This window comes from Ovis canadensis, chromosome 8, assembly GCF_042477335.2.
Source record: "Ovis canadensis isolate MfBH-ARS-UI-01 breed Bighorn chromosome 8, ARS-UI_OviCan_v2, whole genome shotgun sequence".
NCBI lineage: Eukaryota > Metazoa > Chordata > Mammalia > Artiodactyla > Bovidae > Ovis > Ovis canadensis.
Genome location: NC_091252.1, coordinates 72226663 through 72252985, shown reverse-complemented (window position 1 = coordinate 72252985; position 26323 = coordinate 72226663). Strand labels below are relative to the sequence as shown.

Here is a 26323-nt window from a genome sequence, read left to right as displayed (position 1 = left end):
GACGGCTTTCAGGAGGAAGATATGTCCAAGTTGAGATCAAAAAGGTGAGTGAGTTAGAGAGGAATTGGGGAATGCAGGCAATAGAGAGGGAGTGCATTTCATTAAAACAGGCAGGAGGAACATGTGTATGAAGATCCGGAGCAAGGGCGACACTTTAGATCTTCCTTCCCCATTTTATTTTTTTATTAAAAAAAATTTTTTTTTGACCATGCAGCATGTGAACTGAGCCCAACCAGGGACTGAATCCACTCCTGCTGGAGCCTGGAGTCTTACCCACTGGAGTGCCCGGGAAATCCTTCTATTTTTTAATCATTAGAAATGATCACATTCTAACATACCATGTATTTCACTTATTTTTCTGATTCCCCTAGTAGAAAGCAGGCATGTTTATGTGTTCTGTTCATCTTCTGTATTGCCATTGCCTGGCACACATGTTGGCTCTGAGATTCTGAGAGTAGTTCAGACTGGATGATGCATAGAGTCTGGGAGAGGCATGGTGGGAAGTGGGGCTGGAAAGTGTGGTGAGGGTCAGATCGTAATGAGGCTTGTAAACTGGGTTAAGACGTTTGGACTTAATCCTGAGGGCAGTGGGATTTTAAGCAGGCATCTAAGTGTCACAGTTGAGTTTCAGGAACTCATTCTGGCTGCACAGTGGAGGAAGGGTTGGAGCCAGGCAAGGCTGAGTGTAGACGAGAGGATGAAAGATTTTGGTGCCTTGCACTTGGGGAGGATCAGGGGTGAGCAGGCTGGGAGGTACTGGTGTTTCATAGGGAGGTATCTTTGTCTTTCTTAACAAACGGGGGTGGTTCTGCTCTTATAGGCTCACTGAGTTTCACAGAAGCTCAAAGACCAGTATCAGCAAAAGATGGATTGAAAAAAGAAGAAAATCATTAGAAATGCTCATGGAGACTTGAACATAGGATGAGATGACACCACTTTAATACCCATTGAAATCCCAGCCCCATTTTGGGATCCCACAGTAGGTACATCATCTGTCTACCTCCAGAAGCATCACCTCAACAATTTCACATCATCCCAGTGACAATGTGTTCTGGTATCACAAACTCTTCATACTTGTAGTCTTAAGAATAATTTTCATCGTAAAGTTGAAAGAGTGAACATATACCTTTGTGGCAACAAAACCTATCAGAATTTATTTTGAACAAAATAAAACCCTTCAAACTCCAACTACAAAACCTTTATTTCCCCTTTTATCTGAATAATCAAGTATTATCCACCCTAAGAACAAAACAATCCCTTTGTTCCGGAATAACAACACATCTGGCATTTAATAAACCAACACAGGTTTTCAAATTAAATCAAGAGTCTATTTGTCAAAGAGAATCTGGCAGAGCAGATTTGCTATCATACAAAGCGGCTTTAAACTGCTGTTGTTTTTTTCTCCTATTTACTGGACACTTTCTTTGATTAAAATACTTAGACTGATGTTGATAAACTGAGTCTGGTGTACAACAAGACTCAGACTTAATTATACCTTTTCAACCAGTGGAGGCAGGAAGAAAAACAACAACAGGAACATAGTCTGTGTTTTCATTTTTAATTGCTCACGAAACCGGGGGAAGCAAGACTCCAGAAGATAATGAAGTCACTGAGTTCCTCCCTAACAAGCCCAGTGGTCTCCTTGGTGATGCTGCCAGAGCCCCAGCTCAGGAGGTCTCAGGGGAACAGAAACTCCTTGAGTCCTGAATAAGACCTTGGGCCTTGAAGAAACTATAGCTCTGCCATGTTTACTGCCTGCTGGAAGAGGTCTTTCTCTTGTTTGATCTGCTTCTGCCAAAGATACTGCTCTGAGGGCAAGGAGCCTGGGTGGACACTGAACTGCTGTCCATGCGGCAGGCCTGGGTTCATTCAGATCAGGGCCATGGAGGTGCCCACAACAGCTACCTCATGATGAACAGCAGAAAGTTAAGGAAACAGAAAATCAAATTTGAACCTCCTTTTTACAATTTTCACTCTACTTGCCCCAAACACCTTTCGTGCTGCAAAAATTACGAGGTTACATATAATCCTTGCAGTTGCTTGTTAGAGTAGTGGTCATAGGACCATGTGGGAAGAACATGTTTCCTGGCCCTGTCAACTTCGCATTTACAGTTCAGTCGTTAAGAATAAAAAGTGGTTAAAAATGCTGGCTTCTTCTAAGTGCTTATGATAAATGACTAAGAAAAATGATTATAAACCTCTGCAAGCCAAGTAGGGAATGCAATAAATATGATGCTTCATGGAACAATTATTTTATTCATTGGGTTGCTCTGTCAATAGTTAATATGAAGTTGGACTCTATCAAAAGCAATTAAATTTTTTATATGTTTTATTACAAGACACTGAATATAGTTCCCTGTGCTATACAATACATCCTCATTGCTTATTTATTTTATGCATAGTGGTTTGTATCAGATGACCCCAAACTCCTAATTTATCCTTGCCTTCCCCTTTGGTAACCATAAGTTCGTTTTCTATGTCTGTGAGTCTGTTTCTGCTTTGTAAATAAGTTCATTGGTATCATATTCTAGATATTTAATTGAACTGAAACCAATCCCTTTTATAATTGTAGCAAGCAATATCATATCTGATTTAATGTTAGTTTGAAAAACTGCTGAACCTACATGTTGGAAGATTGGAAGGTGGAGGGACAAAGAAAATAATTCTCAACTGTATCTCTCACATGCTCTTAGCCATCCTCTTAGTTCACCACAGATACCTGTACTGCTTCCAGTCTGATGAGAGAGGTGCCAGGTGAAAACGCCTTTATGGTCTTCATGTTGAACTTGGGTTGGCAGTTCAGCCAGTGAGTCTGACCCAGACAGAGGACAATGGGAGAGAGTCCTCTGGCCTGGCCTTCACTCCAGCTGCCCTGACTCTCTTTATCTCAGGGCAGAAGCACAGGCTGGGCTTTATGCAATGATCTTCTTATTTATTAGAACTAAGAGAGTACAGCCAACAAAAGGAGGGAGAGGAAGCCCTCTTCCATTTTATCTCATTTATAGTAATTCTGGATTGTACACAGTCACGCACAGGGCGTTCTCAAAGCCACATAATTCCTGGCATAACTTCTTGGTTATTCTTGTTGACTAAATGTGTCTGCATGTACAGTTTTTGTTTATATATATATATATGCATATATACTGGGCTTCTCAGGTGGCACTAGTGGTAAAGAACCTGCCTGCCAACGCAGGAGATGTAAGAAAACTTGGGTTTGATCCCTGGGTTGGGAAGATGCCCTGGAGGAGGGCATGGCACCCACTCCACTATTCTTGCCTGGAGAATCCCATGGACAAAGGACCCTGGCGGGCTACAGTCTGTTGGGTTTCAAAGAGTCAGACACTCACACATGATATTATTGCATGCATGCACCCATTATGTAATATATATATGTGTATATGTGTGTATATATATATATAGTATGTGTGTGTACATATATATTTTTTTCACTCATTATCACAGTTCTTATTATTTTCTGAATCTATAACTCATTTTAAAACATGAATATAAGTTATGGATCCCCTTTCTAGAAACATGCATATAGGAGGTACATCATCTGAAAATCTGCTTATAGTTTCCCGAAATCTCATTAATGTGTCAACCAACAGGCCATGGTAGGCTAAAAGGCTTTATTTCCAAAGATTTTTAAATATCATGTGTTTCTAATGGTCTTTTTGAGTTGATATTTTACATAACATGATTTTTTTTTTTCCTTGAAATTGAAAACCGGAAGAGTTATGCCAGTTCCTCATTGACAACTTAATGCAGACGGAAGACTTTCTGACCAGGTCATGTTCCGTACAACTAATCTACAGTGTCTATCAGAGACAGAATATACATTACATAATATGCCCAAGTCATTGAGCTGAGGGTAAGGGCCATTCATGACAGGACTATGCTCAACTCAAGGGCCTGGAGACAGTCCATTGCAGTTCCTCTGGATTGCAGGTTGACATCCCCAAAGTACACTGGCTTGTGCTGCCTTTAGGCTATACTCTCTGCCCTGCTACTCAAAATGTTACTTACACTTCAAGACAATATTTATATCACTCTTTTGCCATGAAGGGTTTTTTTTTTTTTTTAATTTTCAGAAACCATATACAGAATCAATTTCTCTTTTGCCTCTGTCTTTCCATCACGTTTTGTTTGTAGCTAGCTGCTATAGAGTACTTAGCAAAGGCTCTCCCACTTTAAGCTACTTGTCTCCTGCTGGAGGCCCTGGAGGAGAGTTCTTAGCTTCCTGCACATTGTCGGTGATTCACATGAATTTTAGAGGTGGTATGTATAGTGCTTAGGCACTTTGGCTCTGGAGATAGAAGTCTTGAGTCCTAATTCCAGCCCTGCCATTAATTAGCTGCTTATTATAAGGAAGTGTTGCTCAGTCGTGTCCGACTCTTTGCAACCCTATGAACTGTAGCCCTGCCAGGCTCCTCTATCCATGGGATTCTCTGTGCAAGAATACTGGAGTGGGTAGCTACTCCCTTCGCCAGGGGATCTTCCCTACCCATGGATTGAACCCGGGTCTCCTGCTTTGTAGGCAAATTCTTTACCATCTGAGCCACCATGTGAGCTCACTTAAATTTAACAGAAATTTTCTTTTTTCTGAAAAATAGGTATGAAAATAGTACCTACCTAACTAGGCTACTGTGAAGATTAAATAATATAATAGATAAAATCATTTAGCCAGTGTTTGAATCACAGTCTGACTTTTGCAGGTCTTCCCTGGTGGCTCAAAGGGTAAAGCGGCTGACTGCAATGCTAGAGACCTGGGTTTGATCCTTGGGTCAGAAAGATCCCCTGGAGAAGGAAATGGCAACCCACTCCAGTATTCTTGCCTGAAGAATCTCATGGACGGAGGAGCCTGGTAGGTACAGTCCAATGGGTCACAAAGAGTCAGACACGACTGAGGGACTTCACTTTCTGAGTCATAGTAAGTGTTGAATAAAGATTAGTTATACAATTCATTGAACTGAATTAAAAAAAATCTTTTGGGCTGCACTGCACAGCATGTGGGATCTTAGTTCCCTGACCATTCCCTGCTTTGGCAGGATGGAGTCTTAACCACTGTACTACCAAAGAAGTCCCTGAACTGAATTTTAAAAAGAGTTTTCTTTCTCTTTTAGGAGTTTCTTCATATAGTCAATAAGAAATGGTGTTTGATAAGCAATGGTATATAGCCAAATGTAAAAGCCATCATATTTTTTTGGACGTAATTAAGATCTCATATTATTTTCAGGTTCTTTTAATATTTTTACTTTGAATATATAAAGTCCCAATTTGGCTGATAAAAGTTTTATACTTTTATACTAGACAGCTCTAGGATATTGGAAGTATCTTTATGACATTAAGTGATACTGTTTTGTTTTCAACACTATTCCTAAATTAAAGACATGGATCTCTGGCCTTCCAGAGAGTCCAAGACTGTTTGAGCAGGAGACTGATGAAGTTAATATCTTGAATGTGGTTTTTAGTCTTCTATGCCAATTTCTGTCTAGTCATTAGCCAAAAGATCCGTCTCTTTACTATTGAGGATCAGGCCAGACAATTGAGATGCATAAATTCACTGCTAAAAAAAAAATCTCATTTTATTGTAACATCTTTGTATACAAAGAACAGCATGAGTATTTATTCTTCAGAGGCTTTTAAAAAAGTTTTTTCTATGTAAGTATACAAAGGTATATATGTATATCTTTGGCTAACTCCTCTAATGTTTTTCAAACTGGGATTAAGTTTTCTTGGATTTTGCACATTTTGAGCACCTCAGTTTGCACCAATGTTCAAGGGCAGGGATTATATTTTATTTATCTTTGTACTCCTCAGTTCAGTTCAGTTCAGTTGCTCAGTCGTGTCTGACTCTTTGCGACCCCATGAATTGCAGCACGCCAGGCCTCCCTGTCCATCACCAACTCCTGGAGTTCACTCAGACTCATGTCCAATTGAGTCAGTGATGCCATCCAGCCATCTCATCATCTGTCGTCCCCTTCTCCTCTTGCCCCCAATCCCTACCAGCATCAGAGTCTTTTCCAATGAATCAACTCTTTGCATGAGGTGGCCAAAGTACTGGAGTTTCAGCTTTAGCATCATTCCTTCCAAAGAACACCCAGGGCTGATCTCCTTTAGAATGGACTGGTTGGATCTCCTTGCAACCCAAGGGTCTCTCAAGAGTCTTCTCCAACACCACAGTTCAAAAGCATCAATTTTTTGGTGCTCAGCTTTCTTCACAGTCCAACTCTCATATCCATACATGACCACTGGAAAAACCATAGCCTTGACTAGACAGACCTCTGTTGACAAAGTAATGTCTCTGCTTTTGAATATACTATCTAGGTTGGTCATAACTTTTCTTCCAAGGAGTAAGCGTCTTTTGATTTCATGGCTGTCATCACCATCTGCAGTGATTTTGGAGCCCCAAAACATAAAGCCTGACACTGTTTCCACTGTTTCCCCATCTATTTCCCATGAAGTGATGGGACCGGATGCCATGATCTTCGTTTTCTGAATGTTGAGCTTTAAGCCAACTTTTACACTCTCCTCTTTCGCTTTCATCAAGAGGCTTTTTAGTTCCTCTTCACTTTCTGCCATAAGGGTGGTGTCATCTGCATATCTGAGGTTATTGATATTTCTCCCAGCAATCTTGATTCCAGCTTGTGCTTCTTCCAGCCCAGCGTTTCTCATCATGTACTCTGCATATAAGTTAAATAAGCAGGGTGACAATATACAGCCTTGACATACTCCTTTTCCTATTTGGAACCAGTCTGTTGTTCCATGTCCAGTTCTAACTGTTGCTTCCTGACCTGCATACAGGTTTCTCAAGAGTTAGGTCAGGTGGTCTAGATACTAATATATCATCTGATGCATGTAATAAATAGTTGCTAGTTCAAAATATATATGTATGCTCTGCTGAAAAGGCTGCAGAATTTGGTTATATTGGAATGTTTATACTTAACAAGGAGATGAACTATTATTAAAAATTACACTATAAAAGTTTGAGTAAGGAATCCATTTTTTGAGACCATTTTTAGTATCTGAATAAGATAGATCGCAATATCTTTCTTTTGAGAATCATTTTTTGTTCATTAGCAGTGAGTAGTTAATTGATGAAATTCTACTTTTACTTTCTTTTTTTTTTTGCATGTTTAACATCTGGCATATTTCTTTGTGACTTTGTGTCGAAACATTCATTCACTACATGTTTTATATATACTATTATACATGTCAAAGCACAGTTTTATGACCCTCATTTTTATGTGCAAATCAGGCAGTAGAGTAGATACTCTGTTAAACTCCACTGATGTGATTTATTTGATGTTGAGAAATTAAAATTAGGCAAGCGTTTACACTATATGAAATCTGTCTGAAATGCAGAAGACCTGGGTTTGATCCCTGGGCTGGGAAGATCCTGTGGAGAAGGGACAAGTTACCCATTCCAGTATTCGCCTGGAGAATTCCATGGACTACAGTCCATGAAATTGGACTACATTCCATGACTACAGTCCATGGGGTTGCAAAGAGTTGGACATGACTGAGCGACTTTCACTTTACATTATATGGAAGTAGTTCAAGCAGCCAGTTCTGTTACTTTATATTCTTTGTTTAAAGATATTTGAAAAGTTAAATTTAAAACATGACAAGAACAGAAAATCTATTTGGGAGCTTTCATTTCAGTCATTCATTTTTTTCCCTGGTCATATGTTTATGCTTTTCCCAAGCAATACGTTTAGCTTCTGAGATAGTCTAGTAAGTTTAGTTCTAATTTTTATTTTCTTTGTTTAGTTTTTAGAACTGGACATGGAACAACAGACTAGTTCCAAATAGGAAAAAAAGTACATCAAGGCTGGATATTGTCACCCTGCTTATTTAACTTATATGCAGAGTACATCATGACAAATGTTGGGCTGGAGGAAGCACAAGCTGGAATCAAGATTGCTGGGAGAATTATCAATAACCTCAGATATGCAGATATGGCAGAAAGTGAAGAAGAATTAAGAATTAAGAGCCTCTTGATGAAAGTGAAAAAGCTTAAAGCTCAACATTCAGAAAACTAGGATTATGGCATCTGGTCCCATCACTTCATGGGAAATAGATGGGGAAACAGGGGAAACAGTGGAAACAGTGTCAGACTTTATTTTTCTGGGGTCCAAAATCACTGCAGATGGTGATTGCAGCCATGAAATTAAAAGACACTTACTCCTTGGAAGGAAAGTTATGACCAACCTGCTGCTGCTAAGTCACTTCAGTTGTGTCCGACTTTGTGCAACCTCATAGATGGCAGCCCACCAGGCTTCCCCGTCCCTGGGATTCTCCAGGCAAGAACACTGCAGTGGGTCGCCATTTCCTTCTCCAATGCATGAAAGTGAAAAGTGAAAGTGAAGTCGTTCAGTCGTGTCCGACCCTCAGTGACCCCATGGACAGCATATTAAAAAGCAGAGACATTACTTTGTCAACAAAAGTCCATCTAGTCAAGGCTATGGTTTTTCCAGTAGTCATTATGGATGTGAGATTTGGACTATAAAGAAAGCTGAGTGCCAAAGAATTGATGGTTTTGAACTGTGGTGTTGAAGAAGACTCTTGAGAGTGCCTTGGACTGCAAGGAGATCCAGCCAGTTCATCCTAAAGGAGATCAGTCCTGCGTGTTCATTGGAAGGACTGATGCTAAAGCTGAAACTCCAATATTTTGGCCACCTGATGCGAAGAGCTGACTGACTCACTGGAAAACACCCTGATGCTGGGAAGTATTGAGGAGAGGAAGAGAAGGGGACAATAGAGGATGAGATGGTTGGATGGCATCACCAACTCAATGGACATGGGTTTGGGTAGACTCTGGGAGTTGGTGATGGACAGGGAGGCCTGGCGTGCTGCAGTTCATGGGGTTGTAAAGAGTCGGACATGACTGAGTGAACTGAACATCATCAAAAGTTTTTCTAAATTCTGTCATCCTGTCCTCTCTTTATGGTCATTACTACCCTAGCTTCCGGTACTGGCTGACAGCCCAAGAGAGCCCAGTGCTGAAGTACGTACGAGGGGGATTCATAAACCTTGGTATTCCACTTCCTATATGGACCAAAAGCTAATCAGATGAATGGGAACATGTTTCATGTTCCAGCTGTGCTTTATTGGAAATTAATGCATCCTCAAGCTCTACCATCTTATATAACACATCTGTTTTCTGGGAATCCTTCAGAAATTTTTCCTGCACTGATTTTTTTTTTTCTTTACTGAAAGAGATCTACTACAGTTGAGATCAATGACTTCCTTGTAAGCAATGATTTTGTTAATGACAACCAAAGGTCTTCTAAAAACTGTGTTGAAAATTCTGGGAATAATTCATTTATGATTTAGGGTATTAATGTCTGAAGGAATATCAGAGATAAGAGTTCTTCAGGTCAAACTACTAGTGTTGCTGAAATATTTTATAACAACAAAGTATGCTTATTGTCTTTGATAATATAGCTTTGTCTCAGAAGCCAAAAACGTTCAGAATATAGTCAATATTTTACAATAACTATAAATGAAGTATAGTCTATAAAATTTTTGAACCACTATATTGTATACCTAAAACTAATATCATATTGTAAGTCAACCATACTTCAACAAAAAAAATTAAAATGTGATTAACAAATGGTCCTAGAGATGTAACATAAACCTGAATAAGAATTATACCTGGGAAGTATAATTTATAGAAGTTCTACAAGGACTGGCTTCAACTGGCCATTATATACTAGACGATTCCCATGGAGACAGATAGTCTCAGACCATGAGAAGGCAGACTCAGGAATCCTGTTCCACCTAGGACAATTTCAAACCTGCTTTGGAGCAAACTGAATTCCTTGAATATCCTTGCAAACTAATTTTATCTTCCCTGGGGGATATTCTGAACCTATTTCAAATCCATGCTGTTTGGCTGTGGTCATCACTAAGGCTGACCCTGAATGATGGCTATTTCCAAGAGTGAGATTCAGGCTCCAGTACTGGACCTATACCAGTTCACCATAATGTATCTTGTTGCCTTCCTTACCTGATATAGGTTGGCGAGGTGGTGGTTCGTTTTGATCAGAAATGGCTGGTTCACCCCTGGGTGGTCCACATCGTGGGCTGCTGCAGCCAGCAGTCCAAGCATGATATCCAGAGGTGTGAGGAAGCTGGCAAGCTGTTAAAAAATGGAGTTGGGAGATTGACTGGTGTATTTCCCAAAATAGGCTAGTCTTTGTTTTGGCTAAATCACATGGAATGAATCATCATATTAGTATCGTTCGGGCCTGTCAGTCAGACCTTAACCTTCTGAAGCTGTCAGTAAGGTAACAGCCCCATGAAATTTCAGGAAAGAAGAAAGAACTGGGAGGAAAATAACTCAGCAACTCAAACTGTGTAGCTCTTCCCAGTGGCCTCCTCTTCCTGCTGCTACTCTTGTTGTGTTTTGCTGTTGTAAAAGCACTGACTGTTGGCAACACTGCTCTCTATGGTGGGTGGGGACAGGCAGAGTCTAGTCAGCCTTGCTCCCAGGAAAGCTGTAAGTGAAGGAAAAAGTTGAAGCCAAAGTGATGGGCACATTAAAAAAAATCACTTTTGTATATCATTCATCTAATATATCATTGCCACTTCTTTGAATATGAAATCAATAGTGGACTGAATTGCAAAATTTGCATATTTCTCCAATGTGTAATAGAGTGAGGCAATGTGTGAGAAGCTGTCAGTTTTTTTTTTTTTTGGGGGGGGGTTAGCTAAGGAAACAAGCAGGAAAATGGGAATCTAGCACTAACTTAAAACATACGACTGTGATATATTACAATTTTCAAATTACCTAAGGATTAAATTAAAAAACCTTTAAGTTCTTTGGGATATTTTATAAGGATGAAGCATACCCAGTTTTGTCTTGGGAATGGCTGTATATTTTAGTGGTTGATGTTAAAACTGATTGAACTAAACAGAGTCTTAGACTGAGGTATCATTTTCCTAAAACCCGAACAAAACTCATCCGATATGTTATACCAGCTAGGTTTTATATGGCTAAGAAATGTTTAGGTTTTGAGTAACAAGCATTATCATCATGTTAAAAATTTTTGATTAATACATTGCATCTGGGTATACTTCGAAGATGTCTTTGATGTACACAGGTTCTCTTGGGCTAGAATCAGGATGTCTAGTTGCCTCAGTAGGAAGTGGAACTTGGGTCTTGAATTTTAATTCTACTTGCTAATCAAAAAACATGAGCTGGGAGACTTTTCCTAGAAAACTTCAGTGCTGGTACTATGTATGGCATAGTACTAAGGCAAAAGCAGCTAACTTTTGTGATTGTTGAAAATATCTAAGATGCAGATTGTCATAGAGAGGGTTACTTTTGTCCTAATGCAGCCTTGAAAATATATAAATTATAGAAGGGAACCTCTGAAAATTTACTTTCTTTCATGACTATTATACTTTCTTTCTTACTTACTTTCTTTCATGATTTCAGAGCTGATGTTGAAACCTTTTTAAAATTTTTCTTTAAAAGATTTTTTTTTGATGTCAACCATTTTTAAAAAAAGTCTTTATTGAATTTATTACAATATTGCTTCTGTTTTATGTTTTGATTTTTTTTTTTTGGCCTCGATGCATGTGGAAGCTTAGTTCCCTGACCAGGAATCAAACCTGAACCTTCTGCTTTGGAAGGCAAAATCCGAACCACTGGATAGCCAGAGAAGTCCATGAACCCTTCATATAAGCAATTTGTATTCATGCCATAAATGACTCATAACCCAGTTGCTCTGTTATGTCGGGCGATCTGGGGCCCCGCAGGCAGTTTACCTGGTGTTTCCAGGTGGCCGGGAGGACAGTGGTCTTGCCTTACCTTTGGCTCCTTTAGGTAGCAATGCATGGCCTGGGTGACATCGGCCGCATGAACAGCATTGTGATACGGGTTTTGGCTGTGGTAATCTTCTTGAACCATGACTAGGAGGTAAACAGATAACTCAATCAGCTAAAAACAAAACACAAAGGACACACGAGCTCAGACTTGTTGAAGGTCTCTTTTGCTTAAAAATAGCAGCGACTCCCAAATGCGCAACACGGGGATGCCTTAGAAATGAATGTAGTTTGCCAGCTTGGCAGTTCTACTGGGTTGTTAGAGGAGAAGAGGGAGAGGGAGGAGGGAAGAAAGGCTAGAAGGATTTGTGAGGCCCTTGGGATTCCTCACCACCTTCATAAATCACCTCTTTTTGGCATTCATGAAGGCTCCCATTCATAGGAAAAATAAATATGTGGGAAAAGGACAACTTTATTTCACATTATAGTTTAATTAAGTTTGCTGCCATTTATGAATAATATGCCATAAAAGAGGCTTCCTTTTGAAAAGCCCTGCTCTCATCCAAAGATAGCTTTATCACTTAAATAACAAATACAGACCAGAGCAAACCTTGGGATTCTTCAGGTGGAAATTCACTGATCCAACTGAGGAATCCTTAGATTTATTTCTGTCTTATTCAGATCAAATGATTATCTTTCATGCCCTTCCAATCTAAGGATGAGTGTGCTCTTGATACCAGAGACATAATGCAATTTTGTTTGCAATTTACAGAAACCACTTGCCTGTTTCAGCAAAGTTAACCAAGGCAATGCCTAAGATGCAGTATATTCAGTGTGTATAGAATGTCCTGATTTTCAAGTGTGGCCATATTCTCTCAGCCCAGCCTATGACTTTGGCTGTAGATTCTGGTGTTATTTCTGTCACTGACTCTAGCTTTTTCACACATACTCTGGTGTGCACACATGCTCAAAGTATCTGCATTCTCCCTCTTTAGACAAATGGAAATTATTTGGCTCCATTCATGGGGATTACTTCACTCACTCTCTCTCAACACAATTAGCTTGAGGTTATTTGTGTTTCTGGAATGAGCCTTGCTCTGGCTGATTTCCAATATTCCTGTTGTGCCACAGGTACATTTTATTCAGCAGGTTTATCTTACTATTATATGTAAATCCTGGCTCTATTACTTATATATATTGGGAAAGTTACTTAGCCAAGTTTCCTTCATTTCTTCCTCCATAAAGTAGGGATAATAATAGCTTTGATCTCAAAGGCATATTGTAAGGATTAAATGGGTTAATAAATGCAAGTTCTTAGAAGAGTTCCCAGCATGTGTAAACACCATATAAGCCTGGTGGCTGCTGCTGTTGTTATCACCATCACCATTATTTTATTCTTGATGTATCAAGTCAGCTTTCCAATTCAAAGCACTGCCACGTGGCAAGTCAAAGAAGTCAGGAACATGCTAAGAGGCAGAGGACAGTTATTTGGTGATTAAAAATGGGCCAAGGACGGCTCAGTGGTAAAGAGTCAGCTGTCAATGCAGGACATGTGGGTTCGACCTCTGGTCTGCGAAGATCCCACATGCAGCAGAGCAGCGAGGCCGGTGAGCCACAGCCACTGAGCCAGTACTCTGGAGCCTGCGGACTGCAACTACTGAACCCACGTGCAACAACTACTGAAGCCTATGGGCCCCGGAGCCCATGCTCTGCAACGAGAGAAGGCCTTGCACTCTAACTAGAGCAAAGCCTGAGCAGCAACAAAGACCCAGCACAGCCAAAATAAACAAATACATAAAAATAGAAAAAATGTGCCCCGGATAATTCACTGGAAGATAAATAAGCATATACATAAAGTTGAATGAGAGCTGGGACTGCTTTTTGATGAAAAATGATGGTACAATTGGGTGGAAAGATGGTGGGCTTTCAAATCCAACAGACCTGGGCTTGGATGGAGGCTCTGCCAATTACAATTTGTTGACCTTGAGCAAGTTACAAAACTTCTTTGTACTTCTCCTTACCCATGGGTCAAATATTGATAACACTCAACTTGCAGAGGTACTGAAACTGTTAGAAATAACATACTCAAAACACTGCCTACAATGTGTGTTATCTACACAGGGAAAGTGAAAGTGAAGTGGCTCAGTCGTGTCCGACTCTTTGCGACCCCATAGACTGTAGCCTACCAGGCTCCTCTGTCCATGGGATTTTCCAGGCAATAGTACTGGAGTGGATTGCCATTTCCTTCTCCAGGGGATCTTCCCAACCCAGGGATCGAACTCCAGTCTCCTGCATTGTAGACAGACGCTCTACCGTCTGAGCCACCAGGGAAGTCCATATACACAGTAGTTTTCTTCTCATTAAAAAAAAAAGCCTATTGAATATTTCAACAACTCATGTCCAGAGTGGCATTATTGAGGAGTACTTTGCTTGGGTTTTGTTAATATATGAGCAGATCAGTAACTTCTCTGACAGTTATCTGCTCTTGATGGTTGTCTTTACATTGTGGTTGTTCAGTTGCTAGGTCATGTCCGACTCTTTTGCGACCCCATGGACTGTAAGCCCGCTAGGCTCCTCTGTTCATGGGATTTCCCAGGCAAGAATACTGGAGTGGATTGCCTTCTCCTTCTCCAGGGGATCTTCCCAACACAGGGACTGAATCTGTGTCTCTGGCATTGCAGGCAGATTCTTTACTATTGAACCATCAGCAAAGTCCCTGTCTTCACATAGCCTTTATATTTTAAGCCTAAGCATCACTAATATTTTTTCAACAATTTAAATAGATAAACTATATTTTAAAATGAAGATGGATGATTTAAGACTAATATGAAGTCTTCATCTACCGTGCTGTGGCTCTTACCACTTTATAGTAAATAGTATTGTAGACTGCCATTATTCATGAGAAATGGAGTAGAAATGTGGAAAAAAGGACTTACCTAAAAATCTGTGTAAGGTCACCATATCTAACTTGAAGTGGTGAATGAGTCCATGGGTGTTGAAGAGGTGGCACAGCAATGTTACCAGGCTGTTTCCTATAGGAAAACAGTCAGCGGCTTTAATTCATTTTCATTACTATTAAAATATCAAGACAGACAATAGGATCCAAAATTTCTATAATGAAAGTTCTCTGATAGAATCATTTCTTTTCCTCTTTAGATCTGAAATTATCCAAGTACAAAGGATATTACTATTATGATCTGGTCCCAGGTTTTCTCTTATTGCACAAGAAAAATTAACTCAGACATTTCCCCAATACCACAGGCAATGAAAACAGTAAGAGTTAAAAGGAGCCTGCCTATAGCAGTACCAGGGATACATACTCATGCATGTGCGTGTGTGCCTGCGTGCGTGTGTTTATGTGTTTGTATGGGTATTTAAAAAAATGTGCAGTTTAATGGTCACTGAAAATGTGTCTTAAGTTGCTTCCAAATGATGTTTACATTTATAGGGGTATCTAAGCCACCATATTGCCTACTCTTCCTTTGGAAAATCACTCAAGATGAGATTTGACCATGAGATACTTTGTAACTCAAGTCAGTAGAGGTGCAAAACTGAAGCTACAATAACTTGTTAAGCATTCAAGAAATATTATTCACTAGAGAATAAGGACTTTGAACTTTAAAAGCATTGTAGAGTTTATGAAAGACTGAAATGGACTAAGAAAAGGACTGGTATCTTAAATGGAAAACTATGTGTTGCTTAAGCACACTCATCCAGGGTATCTGATTCTATGTGTTTTTATAGCTTTCATTATCTTTGAGCTATTTCACAAGAATCAAAATTTTAGATAACCAATATCATTCCAGATGATTCTTGTCGGTATACATGAAAATGAAATTAGAGGGAAATACAACTGATTTTCCCTTCCCAGTTTCCCAGCTATTGACAAATTCATTTCAGCATTTCTTACTGCTTACATATATATGACTCTTTAAATTTTCCTTTGAACTAGCTGTAGCATTTTACTGAATCTGTAACTAATTTAATTAAATAAAATCATTGACATATTCATTTCATATTTTTGTGAGTTGTGATTATACTTTTTTTTTAACAAAGAGCATTGAACTAATCCTTTTGTTCACGGTTAATTCCATGTACTGGTTCCCATCTCTCAACTGACTTGAGCAAAGTAAGACACAAGATTATGAGATACATCCCTAAATGGTCTAGCTTTCACAGTGTAAAGCTCATTTTCAGGCTCCCCAGGTGGCGCTAGTGGTAAATAATCCACCTGCTAATGCAGGAGACAAAAGAGACGTGGGTTCCATCCCTGGGTGGGGAAGATCCCCTGGAGGAGGAAATGGCAACCCACTCCAGTATTCTTGCCTGGAGAATCTCATGGACAGAAGAGCCTGGTGGGTTACAGTCCATGGGGTCACAAAGAGTCAGACACAGCTGAAGAGACTTAGCACTCATGCACACAAAGCTCAGTTTCAGGGTCTGAGGCTGTATCTCTCCACTCCGTGTTGTTTGTCAGGAATAGAATGGTGAGGAAATCTGTAATGACTTAAAACACAATCCTGGTATATGATGAGTGTGTGTGTGCTAACCACGCAGTTGTGTCAGACTCTGTGCAACCCTATGGACTGTAACACACCAGGCTCCTCTGACAATGGGATTCTCCAGGCAAGAATACTGGAGTGGGTTGCCATGTCCTCCTCCAGGGAATCTTCCCAACCCAGGGATAAAACCCTGTCTCTTATGTCTCCTGCATTGGCAGGTGGGTTCTTTACCACTGGCACCACCTGGGAAGGCCGTGGTAGATGATGGTCAGCATTAAATGTGATGTCTTTTACTGATTCCCGATTATCAGATTTGTTTACTGAGCAGTTAAAAATACAATAGGATCTTATTATTTTCCTAAGAGAAACCTCTATAGGAACAAGAATTTAAAAAGTGGAGCCAATAAGAATTTTACTTTTCCCTTCAGCTGCAATCTAAGTTTCTGTACTCTATTCTCAGCAATTATTTTCTTCTCATGATGCCAAGCATATCTGAACAATACCTGCAAAGGGGCAGACTCACTCACTTAATAAAAGTGCAAAACCATTGGCTCCAGTAAGAGTCAGGACTGATCAGATATGATTTTATGTTCCCAGTTTTCATCAACTAAGAACGAATGACCTCCTTTTGCATGTGGCTGAAGTATTATGTAAGGAAAGATCTAATCTGTGCTTTTAAAATGCTTTTGGAGTCATCAAGACCAGAAGGAAATTGTATTAAGATTTGAAGTCCAAATTCAACCCTTATTCTTCATCTGAACTAATTTCCCTTTGCCCTGGCCCTTCTAGAATGGCTGTAGATTTATGAACGTGGGAAAAGAAAGAAATAAAGAATAACAGTGTTTAAAAATAAATTTTGTTTTTCACAAAATTAATCCCATTTTACGGTGTGTATTTTAGTGAAAATTCTTTTGGGTGACTTACCATTTGTCAAGCGATCAAACAAGAAAATGTCAAAGTCCCACATTCCCACTTTGGAGAGCATGTGCTGAAAAGGCAAACAAAAAACAGCACTCAGATGAATCATATTGGAGACCCAAACATTTACTTTGAGACACAGTGAATTAAAGAATTAAACAGTTGAAAATAGCGTACTACTATCTATGTACAACTGGTTTGCAGTAAAACAAATCTTACTCCACTCCCTAATAATAACAACAGTGTTAAAGGGACAGGTTCCGGAATTAGACTGCCACATCCCATGACAGCCGCATGTCTTACTGGCTGTGGTATCTTGGGTAAATTGCTTAGCCTCTTTGTACCTAAGTTTTCTAATACATTACCATATGCAAAATAGATAGCCAATGATAATTTGTGGTATGACTCAGGGAACTCAAACCCCTAGAAGGGTGGGATGGGAAGGGAGGTGTGAGGGAGGTTTAAGTGGGAGGGACCATCAGCTATTATACCTATGGCTGATTCATGTTGATGTTTAGCAGAAACCAACACAATGCTGTAAAGCATTTATCCAAAAAAAAAGTTAAACCTGTTGTGAAGATTAAATAAAGCAATATATGTAAAGAGCTTAGAGCAGTGCATGACATAGTAAAGCACATATGATAGATAGCTGTTAAAATTGTAGTTTTATAGTCTCTACCTAGGGGAGGAGGTTTACAGTAGAGTTAAAAAATAAAAGAAATCTAGATGACTGATGAGCATATTACTCTGCTCAGTGTGGACTAAATGTGAAATTAACCACTGTTACAGACAGGAAACTGAAGCGTGGGCAATTGAAAATATTGGGTAATTTAAAGACCTATCGTCCAATGTAGACTTATTGTCCTACTGAATAATCTTCCATTGCATGAATTATACCACACTTTGTTTATCCATTCATTTCCTGGCACACATATGGGTTGTTTCCTCCTTTTGGGTCTTGTGAATAATGTTGCTATGAGTGTAGGTGTACAAATATCTGATTCAGTCCCTGTTTTCAAACCTTTGGTTATATCTTTTTTTTCTTTGTGCTGTGCAGCATTTGGGATCTTATTAATAGTTCCCTGATCAGGGATCAAACCCGTGCCCCTTGCTTTGGGAGCACAGAGTCTTAGCCACTGGACCACCTTTCTTTTGAACAATCCCCCCTGCTTAGAGTTAGATGGTGTCAGAGTTGCAGTTGCTGACTCTACCCTCACTGTAGCTCCAGTGACTGCCTTCCTCTCTTCTCATGGGCTCTGCTTCCGCTAAGGACCAGCTCTCTTTCCCCACCTCCCGTTGAGTGGTTCCCGTGTCTTATGATAAAATCCGAAGGCCTCATCATGGCACACACAGACTTCACAACAGCATCAAGAAATAAAGGGACAGTAGGTTTTGGGTGAAGTCCAGTTTAAGTACTCTTTTAATCCAGGTCACGCAATTCTAAAGGCAAGGCTAAAATTTGATCTCGGATATCCTGATTTCCAGCCTGTTGGTTCTTCCTACATCTGTGTCGTCTTTCTTGGGAGATGGCTGCTGAGAGGGGTGGCATCCAGGAGAATGCTGTCAGATGCTCCAGTGCTGGGAGCTTAGCTTTGCTCTCCTTCTGGAGCTTCTCTGGTGGCTCAGAGTGTAAAGAATCTGCCTGCAAGGCAGGAGCCTGGGGTTTGATCCTTGGGTGAGAAAGATCTCCTGGAGAAGGGAATGGCTACCCACTTCACTATTCTTTCCTGACTCCTGCCACCAGAGTGGATTGCAAAGACCCCATGGACTGCAGCCCACCAGGCTTCTCTGTCTATGAGATTTTTCCAGACAAGGATACTGGAGTGGGTTGCCATTTCCTTCTCCAGGGGATCATCCCAACCCAGGGATCGAAACCGGGCAGGCAGATTCTTTACCAACTGAGCTACAAGGGAAACCTTTGTTTTACTTAGTGTTGTGCAAAAATGTTTTGCACATTTATACAAATAAAAATAGCATGTGCTAGGTATGAGTCTATTAAGCATGCAAACATGCTTTACTTTATTTAGTCTTTGTGCCACCCCTATGAGGAGAGTGCTTCTATTAATTCGCTTTATATTAATATTTAAGGGAAAAGCCCAGATGTGTTGAGTAACTGTTCAGAGGCACAGAACTCCCCAGGGCCCCGAAGTAGAACTCAAAGTGAGGTGCAACCAGTGGAGGGAGGGGAGGTGGGACGGTGGGGGGAGGCACACCCTCTCAGCCACTGGCCTGGTATGAAGCGACAGAGGGGTAACTAGCTCACCCTTGCTTGTCCAAGGTAGTCTTCATCCAACAGGTGGAGAGGGGCTTGTGGTATAATTCCACGAAGCAGCCTTGATGCATGGAAGTATCTCTGAAAGCTTAACAGTCTTTTCACCTTTTTCTTGGTGCCAATTTCCCCTGAGTGTGTTGTATCTGTGGAAAGCAATCAAATTCCGAAGTTATACATTTAAAAAGCCCTATTTTCTCCACTCTGTAAAAACAGAGTGCATTATAAAGGAGAGAATCCCGAGAGATGCTCTCAACACTTTTTTAAATAGAGACCATGTAACTCTGCATTTGAAATTCTTCTAGAACAAGAAGGATATTTCTGATATGTTACATTCATTAAAAGGAGATATTTCTGACTAATTTTGGAAGACATGAATGTGAATTAAAAACCTCATTTTCTTATTAACAACGTTAGTAAACTTAGTGAGTAAATTTACACACTTTTGTATGCATTTAAAGAACAGTTGTGCTTTTTTATTCTTCTATACTGGAATGGAGGTTTCAGAATTTAGAATAGGTTCTCATCTTACAATCTCTGTAGTCTGATGAAATCCTTCACCTGAATTAGAAGAGTTGAGAATACACTAGCTTGGATACAAGGAAAGGTTTCCTAATGTCCCAGGAACATCGGCAGCAAAGGAATTAAAACTCTCAGCACAAGAGTGACCTAGATTCTCATGCTATGAAGCAAAAAGGGTGTTTATTTTCTAATAGAGTATATTCTCTTTCACTGGTGGCCATGAAAATCTGATCCTGTCAGTAGAGATATTTTAACGCTCCTGTCACATGTGCCTTTAAAACTTGACTGTTGACTGTCCAGAAATACCCCAAGCACATAATTTGAATGTCTGTCAAGGTATGTTTCATCTCAGATGAAATCCTATGAATCACTCAGCCACATGAGTGATGTCTGCTGCCAAATTTAGATCTGGAGTCAACCGAATGGTCTTAGAAGGAAAACATACAGTTCATACATAAAGAAATTTTGGTTCCTCTCATGCCTCTTCCCATGTCCCCTTTTCCTCTATAGAAGTCAAAATCACAGTGGATACTGGAAGCAGAGGAATAGATGGAAAATGACCCTTTTACAATGTGGCGCTCCCAAGGTCAGGGAATGACCGAAATCAGAAAGTTACTTGGTTTTATTATGCATGCAAAGACTTAACTCAGGGCACACAACACCCACTGCTTTTTGGAAATGCCACCTGATTAAAATTCTTTTTATTTTCAATTGGGTTTAGATTTTCTGTGTGGGGAGATGTAAACAAGACCATAAGGAGATAAGAGCAGTAAACTGAAGTTGGGTGCTTAGGCGCACATCAATATGAAACGTGGGCTCAGTTCTACTGATGGATGGGTTCTCACTCATTTCTGTTTATCAATCAAAGTACAGGTTAAAGTGGTTCATTCATTAAAAAATGTTTTGAGGCAATTTTCTGATGGTCCAGTGGTTGGGACTTGGCATTTTCACTGGCAAGGTCTGGGTTTGATCCCTGGTTGGGGAAATAAGATCCTGCAATGAATGGAATGAAGCCACACACACAAAAAATGTTTTGAGTGTTACTAAATGTTACTAAGGGACAGGCACTGTTCCAGATGCTTGGTGAGATCTTTCAGTTCTAGATCCTCTAGTGAGCAAAACAAAGACCCCCATCTTCAAGAAGCTTGCATTCTAGCCAAGGGAGATAGAAAATAAGCAATAAACAAAAAAGAAGTAATTTATAAAAATGGGTTAGAAGCTGGTATGTGCAATGGGGGAAGAAAGGAAAGCAAGGGACAAGGGATCAAGAGTTCTGTGATGGGATAGCCAAGGTCGCCCTCATTAGAGGCTACGATTTGATCAAAACTTGACTGAACTGAAGTACACGAAGGAGCAGACCAAGCAGGTATCTGGGGAAAAGCCTTTCTTACAGAGGGACCAGCTCAACTAATTCCAGAGTGGGAGTGAGGCTGGGATGCTGGCATGTAGAGTGAGAGAAAAAGAGGAGAAAGAGATGTGTTCATAGAGCAAAGTGGAGGTGTGTGTGAGAATTTTACTCTGAAAGCCATTGTAACAACTTGGGCTCTACTCTCAGTAAAACATGGAACCACCGCAAAGTTTTGAGAGGAAGAGTAGTGTGGAAACACAGCATTTAAAAAGGGTCACCGTGGCCTCTGTATTAAGAAAAGATTGTAGCAGCAGACTTTTGATGCAGTGAGATCTGTTATGGGGCTACTGGAATAATCTTGGCAAGAAATGATGGTTTGGTTAGACCATAGGGGTAGCCATGGAGAGAGCTGACGTGAGGGGATTCTGAATACGTTTTAAATATATTTTCAAGTTTTTGGCCTGAATAACTGGGGGAATGGAGCTGCCATCATCTGAGATGGGGAAGGCTGCAGATAGAACAGGTGTGGGGTGGATTTCAGCTTGATACGTGTTGAATTTGGATGTCTAGTGGAAATTCAGGTGAAGATGTCTAGTGGAAATAAGTGGATATAAAATCTAGAGCTTGCAGGAGAAGACTGGGTTTGAGAAATACATTTGGGAGTGGTCAGATGAGATTAACCTAGGGACTGCGAGTGCAGCACTCACAGTCTAAATTCACTGAACTGCGCCGTTAAACAAGCACATTTTATTGTGTGCTTATAAGCAACAATATCCAGTAGCTACAAGCGCGTTTAGCATGCACATTTTGTTATTTAAATATAATTTATCGCTAAAAGGAGCCAGATAACCTTGGTGAAATGTGTGAATCTAGGACTGGGGCAGGCAGAGTACAAGATGAACTGTGACTTCTTATAATGCCAGAAAATAAGGGAGAGTTCAAAAAATGATGGGCTCGTAGAAAAATGACAGAGGAGACGATGTGAAGGGGGGCTTTCTGAGCAAATATGCAAAAATTTGAAACTCAGCATGAATAACAAGAGAGTGGATTATAAACCACTGACTAAAAAAAAAAGAAAAAAAAGACTCCACCAGCCCATAGTAAGGACGTGAGTAAATAAGTAAATAAGAGAAAGCTCTGACCAATAAGGTGGAAGAAACAGTGAATTATTAGTAATAGCAACCTTTATAGTAATAACTGATTCAGGCCAAAATCATTAATAGATAATAAAATTAAGTAAAAAGCAACAGGATAATTACATAGTATCAAAGAATCTTTTCACAAGTGACACCAATCCAAAAGGAAAACATGGATAGTTTTCTAGTGGACAAAGGTATAGGAGGTACCATCTTCACTAACTATTCAACGTTAGCATCACTTGTCATAGGAGAAGCTGATATCTTACTCTGCCTGACGTAATTCACCGAGGACACAACATCACCTGTGCAGTGGTCCTGCCCCAAAGGTACATCCCACCCCTCAAAAGAGGTAACATCAGAAAAACCCAAACTGAAGCATATTCTTCAAGTAAACAATCTGTCCAAACTCTTTTAAAAAATTAATTAATTAATTTTTAATTGTAGAATAACTGATTTACAATATTGTGTTGGCTTTTGCCATACATCAACACAAATCAGCCACAGGTATATATATGCCTCTGCTTACACTCTTAAAAAATATCAACTTCATAAAAGACAAGGAGAACCCAGGTATTGTTTCATAGTAATGGATACACAGATACAGTGTGCTTAATGCAATGCATGGCTCTGAACTGGATCCTGGATCCCCCCCCCAAAAAAAAATTCCATAAATGACATTAGTAGGACAATCTGTAAAACTGGGATATGGACTTCTATATGAGATAATAATATCCTATCTATAAATGTCTTCACTTTGATAATTGAACTGTGGTTATATGGGAGAATCCCTTGTTCTTAGAAAATACATGTTGAAATATTTAGGGATAAAGGGGCATGATGTGTACAACAAATTCTCAAGTGATTATGAAGAAAGTAGCAGCAAGGTAAATAAAGCAAAGGCACCAGCTGGTGCCTCTGGGTAAAGGGACTACGAATGTTCTTTGTTCCGTTTGCACAAATTCCCTATAATTCTGATGTTATTATATAATAAAGAGTCTAAGAAGGGAAAGAATGGGAAGGGAGAAATCTGACATAATGACACGGAGTATATTCAGCTCTCCAGGAGTTTTGCCACGTTTGGGAGCAAAGCAATGTGGTGATATTTCTATATAAGAGCTATACGGAATGAAATCAAGTGTGTTGGTAGATAAATTAAATTAATTATTTCTGTATTATGTATAAACCTGAAAGGAAATATCCATACAATGGTCTATTCCTTTTTTTGGTAGTCTATGAAAATCCTCCCATTCTAAAATAGTAGAAGAAAATCTCCCTTGTGGCTAATAGCATACCTGTGTTTACATAATAGAATCAGAAGCAAACAACTTAAGCTTGGATTATGGAAATATGGCACAAACATAGCAAATTGAAATTATGGATTGTTTCTTGGTAAACTTCCATTCAGCTTTCCATGTAAGATATTTTAAGCAGATTCGTAGGTAAGATAATGACACTTGTTACATACAGTAAACATAGGTGATTAGAGATAATTTCTGGTCACCAAAATTATCATTTTGACTAAAATATTTCTAATCTCCTGTTGCCATGAGCTGAGAACCCATTTTTGCCTTAAAGAAAAGAGGAAAACAGCAAGACTCTCTCCTTATTTTTTACCCTTGTAGTCAAAATGGTGATAGTCTACTAAAATGACAATGTGGATCTCTTTCAATTTTTATTTTCATTTTTGATATTTTTTGTTCTTAATTTTTATTTTGAAAATATTATGTTAAAAATAAAATACATTAATTACTGAATTATTTGGTACCTTCTAAAATTTTGCAACTGAGGTAAGGGCTTCACTTGCCCCAGCCTAGTTTTGGTCCTGTCTGGCATCTTTGCAGCAGAAGCTCAGATAATCTGAAAAATGTTAAATATTAAAATAAATCTATACTTAAAACCTTCTCATAGTTAATTTTTTATGATAGTGTGTAGGTTAAAAATACATTAATAGCATATAACATCATTCATCATGAGAGAGTCAAAGTTTTGGAATCATTTGGTTTAATGTGTATTCTTTATTTGTGCAAATTCTTACTTATTGTCTGAGATGGGCAGGTAGGTATATGCCAAGATACAGTATTTGTTGGTGGCCAATATTTTCTAAAATACAAAGGCATGTCGTAAGTATCCATATAGCACTGCTCTCTGGGTTGTTCTTTAATATATGAGAGAATAATTCAGAAGTGATACTGGGTGGCCATTTATGAAAATGATAAACTTTCATTTTCTTACATGAGGACATTCATAAAGCTAAATGAAAAAAAAACTTTAAGGCAGCTCTCTTGAAGAGATTCAATAATGAAAGAAAATAAATTCATTTAAAAATAATGTTAATAATTTATTTATCAACTGTCATTTATGGAGCACTTTGTGCTGTGAGATAATAGGATAGAAAACTAGGATATAAACTGAAGGTATAGTTGGGAGAAAAAATTCATATAAAGAACAACCTGTGAATAAATCACCATGCTGTATAATAATCCTGGGTATTGGCTTTGGAAGTGTCGATATGTGTTATACTGTTATTAAATAAGACCTGACACATTTGTTTCCAAAAGGACTTTCAGTGAGTAGCATATTTTTGTTTTGATTATTAGGAGTACAGTGATAGGCATTTCTGGACAGAAATTTAAATGATTGGCTAAGCTAAATTTGGAAGATAGCTTCATTAAAATCAGGCTTCCCTGGTGGCTCAGATGGTAAGTAGAGAATCTGCCTGCAGTGCAGGAGACCTGAGTTCGATACCTAGGTTGAGAAGATACCTTGGAAAAGGGAACAGCAACCCACTCCAGGATTCTTGCCTGAAGAATCCCCATGGACAGAGGAGCCTGGCGGACTACAGTCCATGGCGTCGCAAGGAGTTGGACATGACACTTTCAGTTAAAAGCCAGAAAGAAAAACACTAATACAGTATACTAACGCATATATATAGAATTTAGAAAGCTGGTAACAATAACCCTGTATGCGAGACAGCAAAAGAGACACAGATGTATAGAACAGTCTTTTGGACTCTGTGGGAGAGGGAGAGGCTGGGATGATTTGGGGGAATGGCATGGAAACACGTATAATGTCATATAAGAAACGAATCACCAGTCCAGGTTCGATACAGGATCCCTGGGGCTGGTGCACTGGGATGACCCAGAGGGATGGTGCAGGGAGGGGGGTGGGAGGGGGGTTCAGGATGGGGAACACGTGTACGCCCGTGGCAGATTCATGTTGATGTGTGGCAGAACCAATACAATATTGTAAAGTAATTAGCCTCCAATTAAAATAAACAAATTTAAATTACAAAAAAATAAAAATTAAGCAAAAAAAGAAAGAATCTTCACAAAGTGTGTAACAATAAAATACTGGGTTTATTCAATACTTTTATAGAATTAAAAAACTTGATTTAAAGGCATTCACAGCTGCCCTAATGGTGCTTTCTGTTTGGATTCTGTAGTTTAATGGGCTATGGGTCCCCATATTCTCGTTTGGAAGTTACAAAATGTTGCTCCAGAAGGCCTCACTGCCTAATCTATGTACGCATTGACTCTGACTGTGAAAGTCGTTTTCTGCTTGCTTGTTCTCTTACAAATTTCACAAATTGTACATATTAACACATTTCTGCACTATTTAGACTAATTTTAGGGTTATGAAGTTTATATTGGCACTGCTCATATGGTAATTTTCAAATTTCACAAGCTGGGATTGGCTTCAGTGCAAAAAATGTTAATAAAAATTATTTTCATTTTGAGTACCTTCTCTATGGCATCTTCTCTTTACAGGGGCTGATACATTTTGTACTAGGAGAAATCTTAAACCTAGAAATACTATCTGGGGTTAAAGAAAAGCTATAAGCTCACCT

At 39.4% G+C, this 26323-nt stretch overlaps 1 protein-coding gene across 5 annotated transcripts in view; it reads right to left on the bottom strand.

Moving 5' to 3' along the window:
- The window catches only part of PDE7B (phosphodiesterase 7B), a 355914-nt gene that overhangs the window by 28158 nt on the left and 301433 nt on the right, over positions 1-26323 (bottom strand). For all 5 annotated transcript variants that reach the window (XM_069598496.1, XM_069598499.1, XM_069598498.1 and 2 more), the window contains 5 exons: positions 19462-19613; positions 17205-17268; positions 14715-14810; positions 11825-11925; positions 10016-10147 (listed from right to left, as the gene is read on the bottom strand). In XM_069598496.1, the coding sequence (XP_069454597.1) occupies positions 10016-10147; positions 11825-11925; positions 14715-14810; positions 17205-17268; positions 19462-19613 (545 nt within the window). The remainder of the gene's footprint in view (positions 1-10015; positions 10148-11824; positions 11926-14714; positions 14811-17204; positions 17269-19461; positions 19614-26323) is intronic.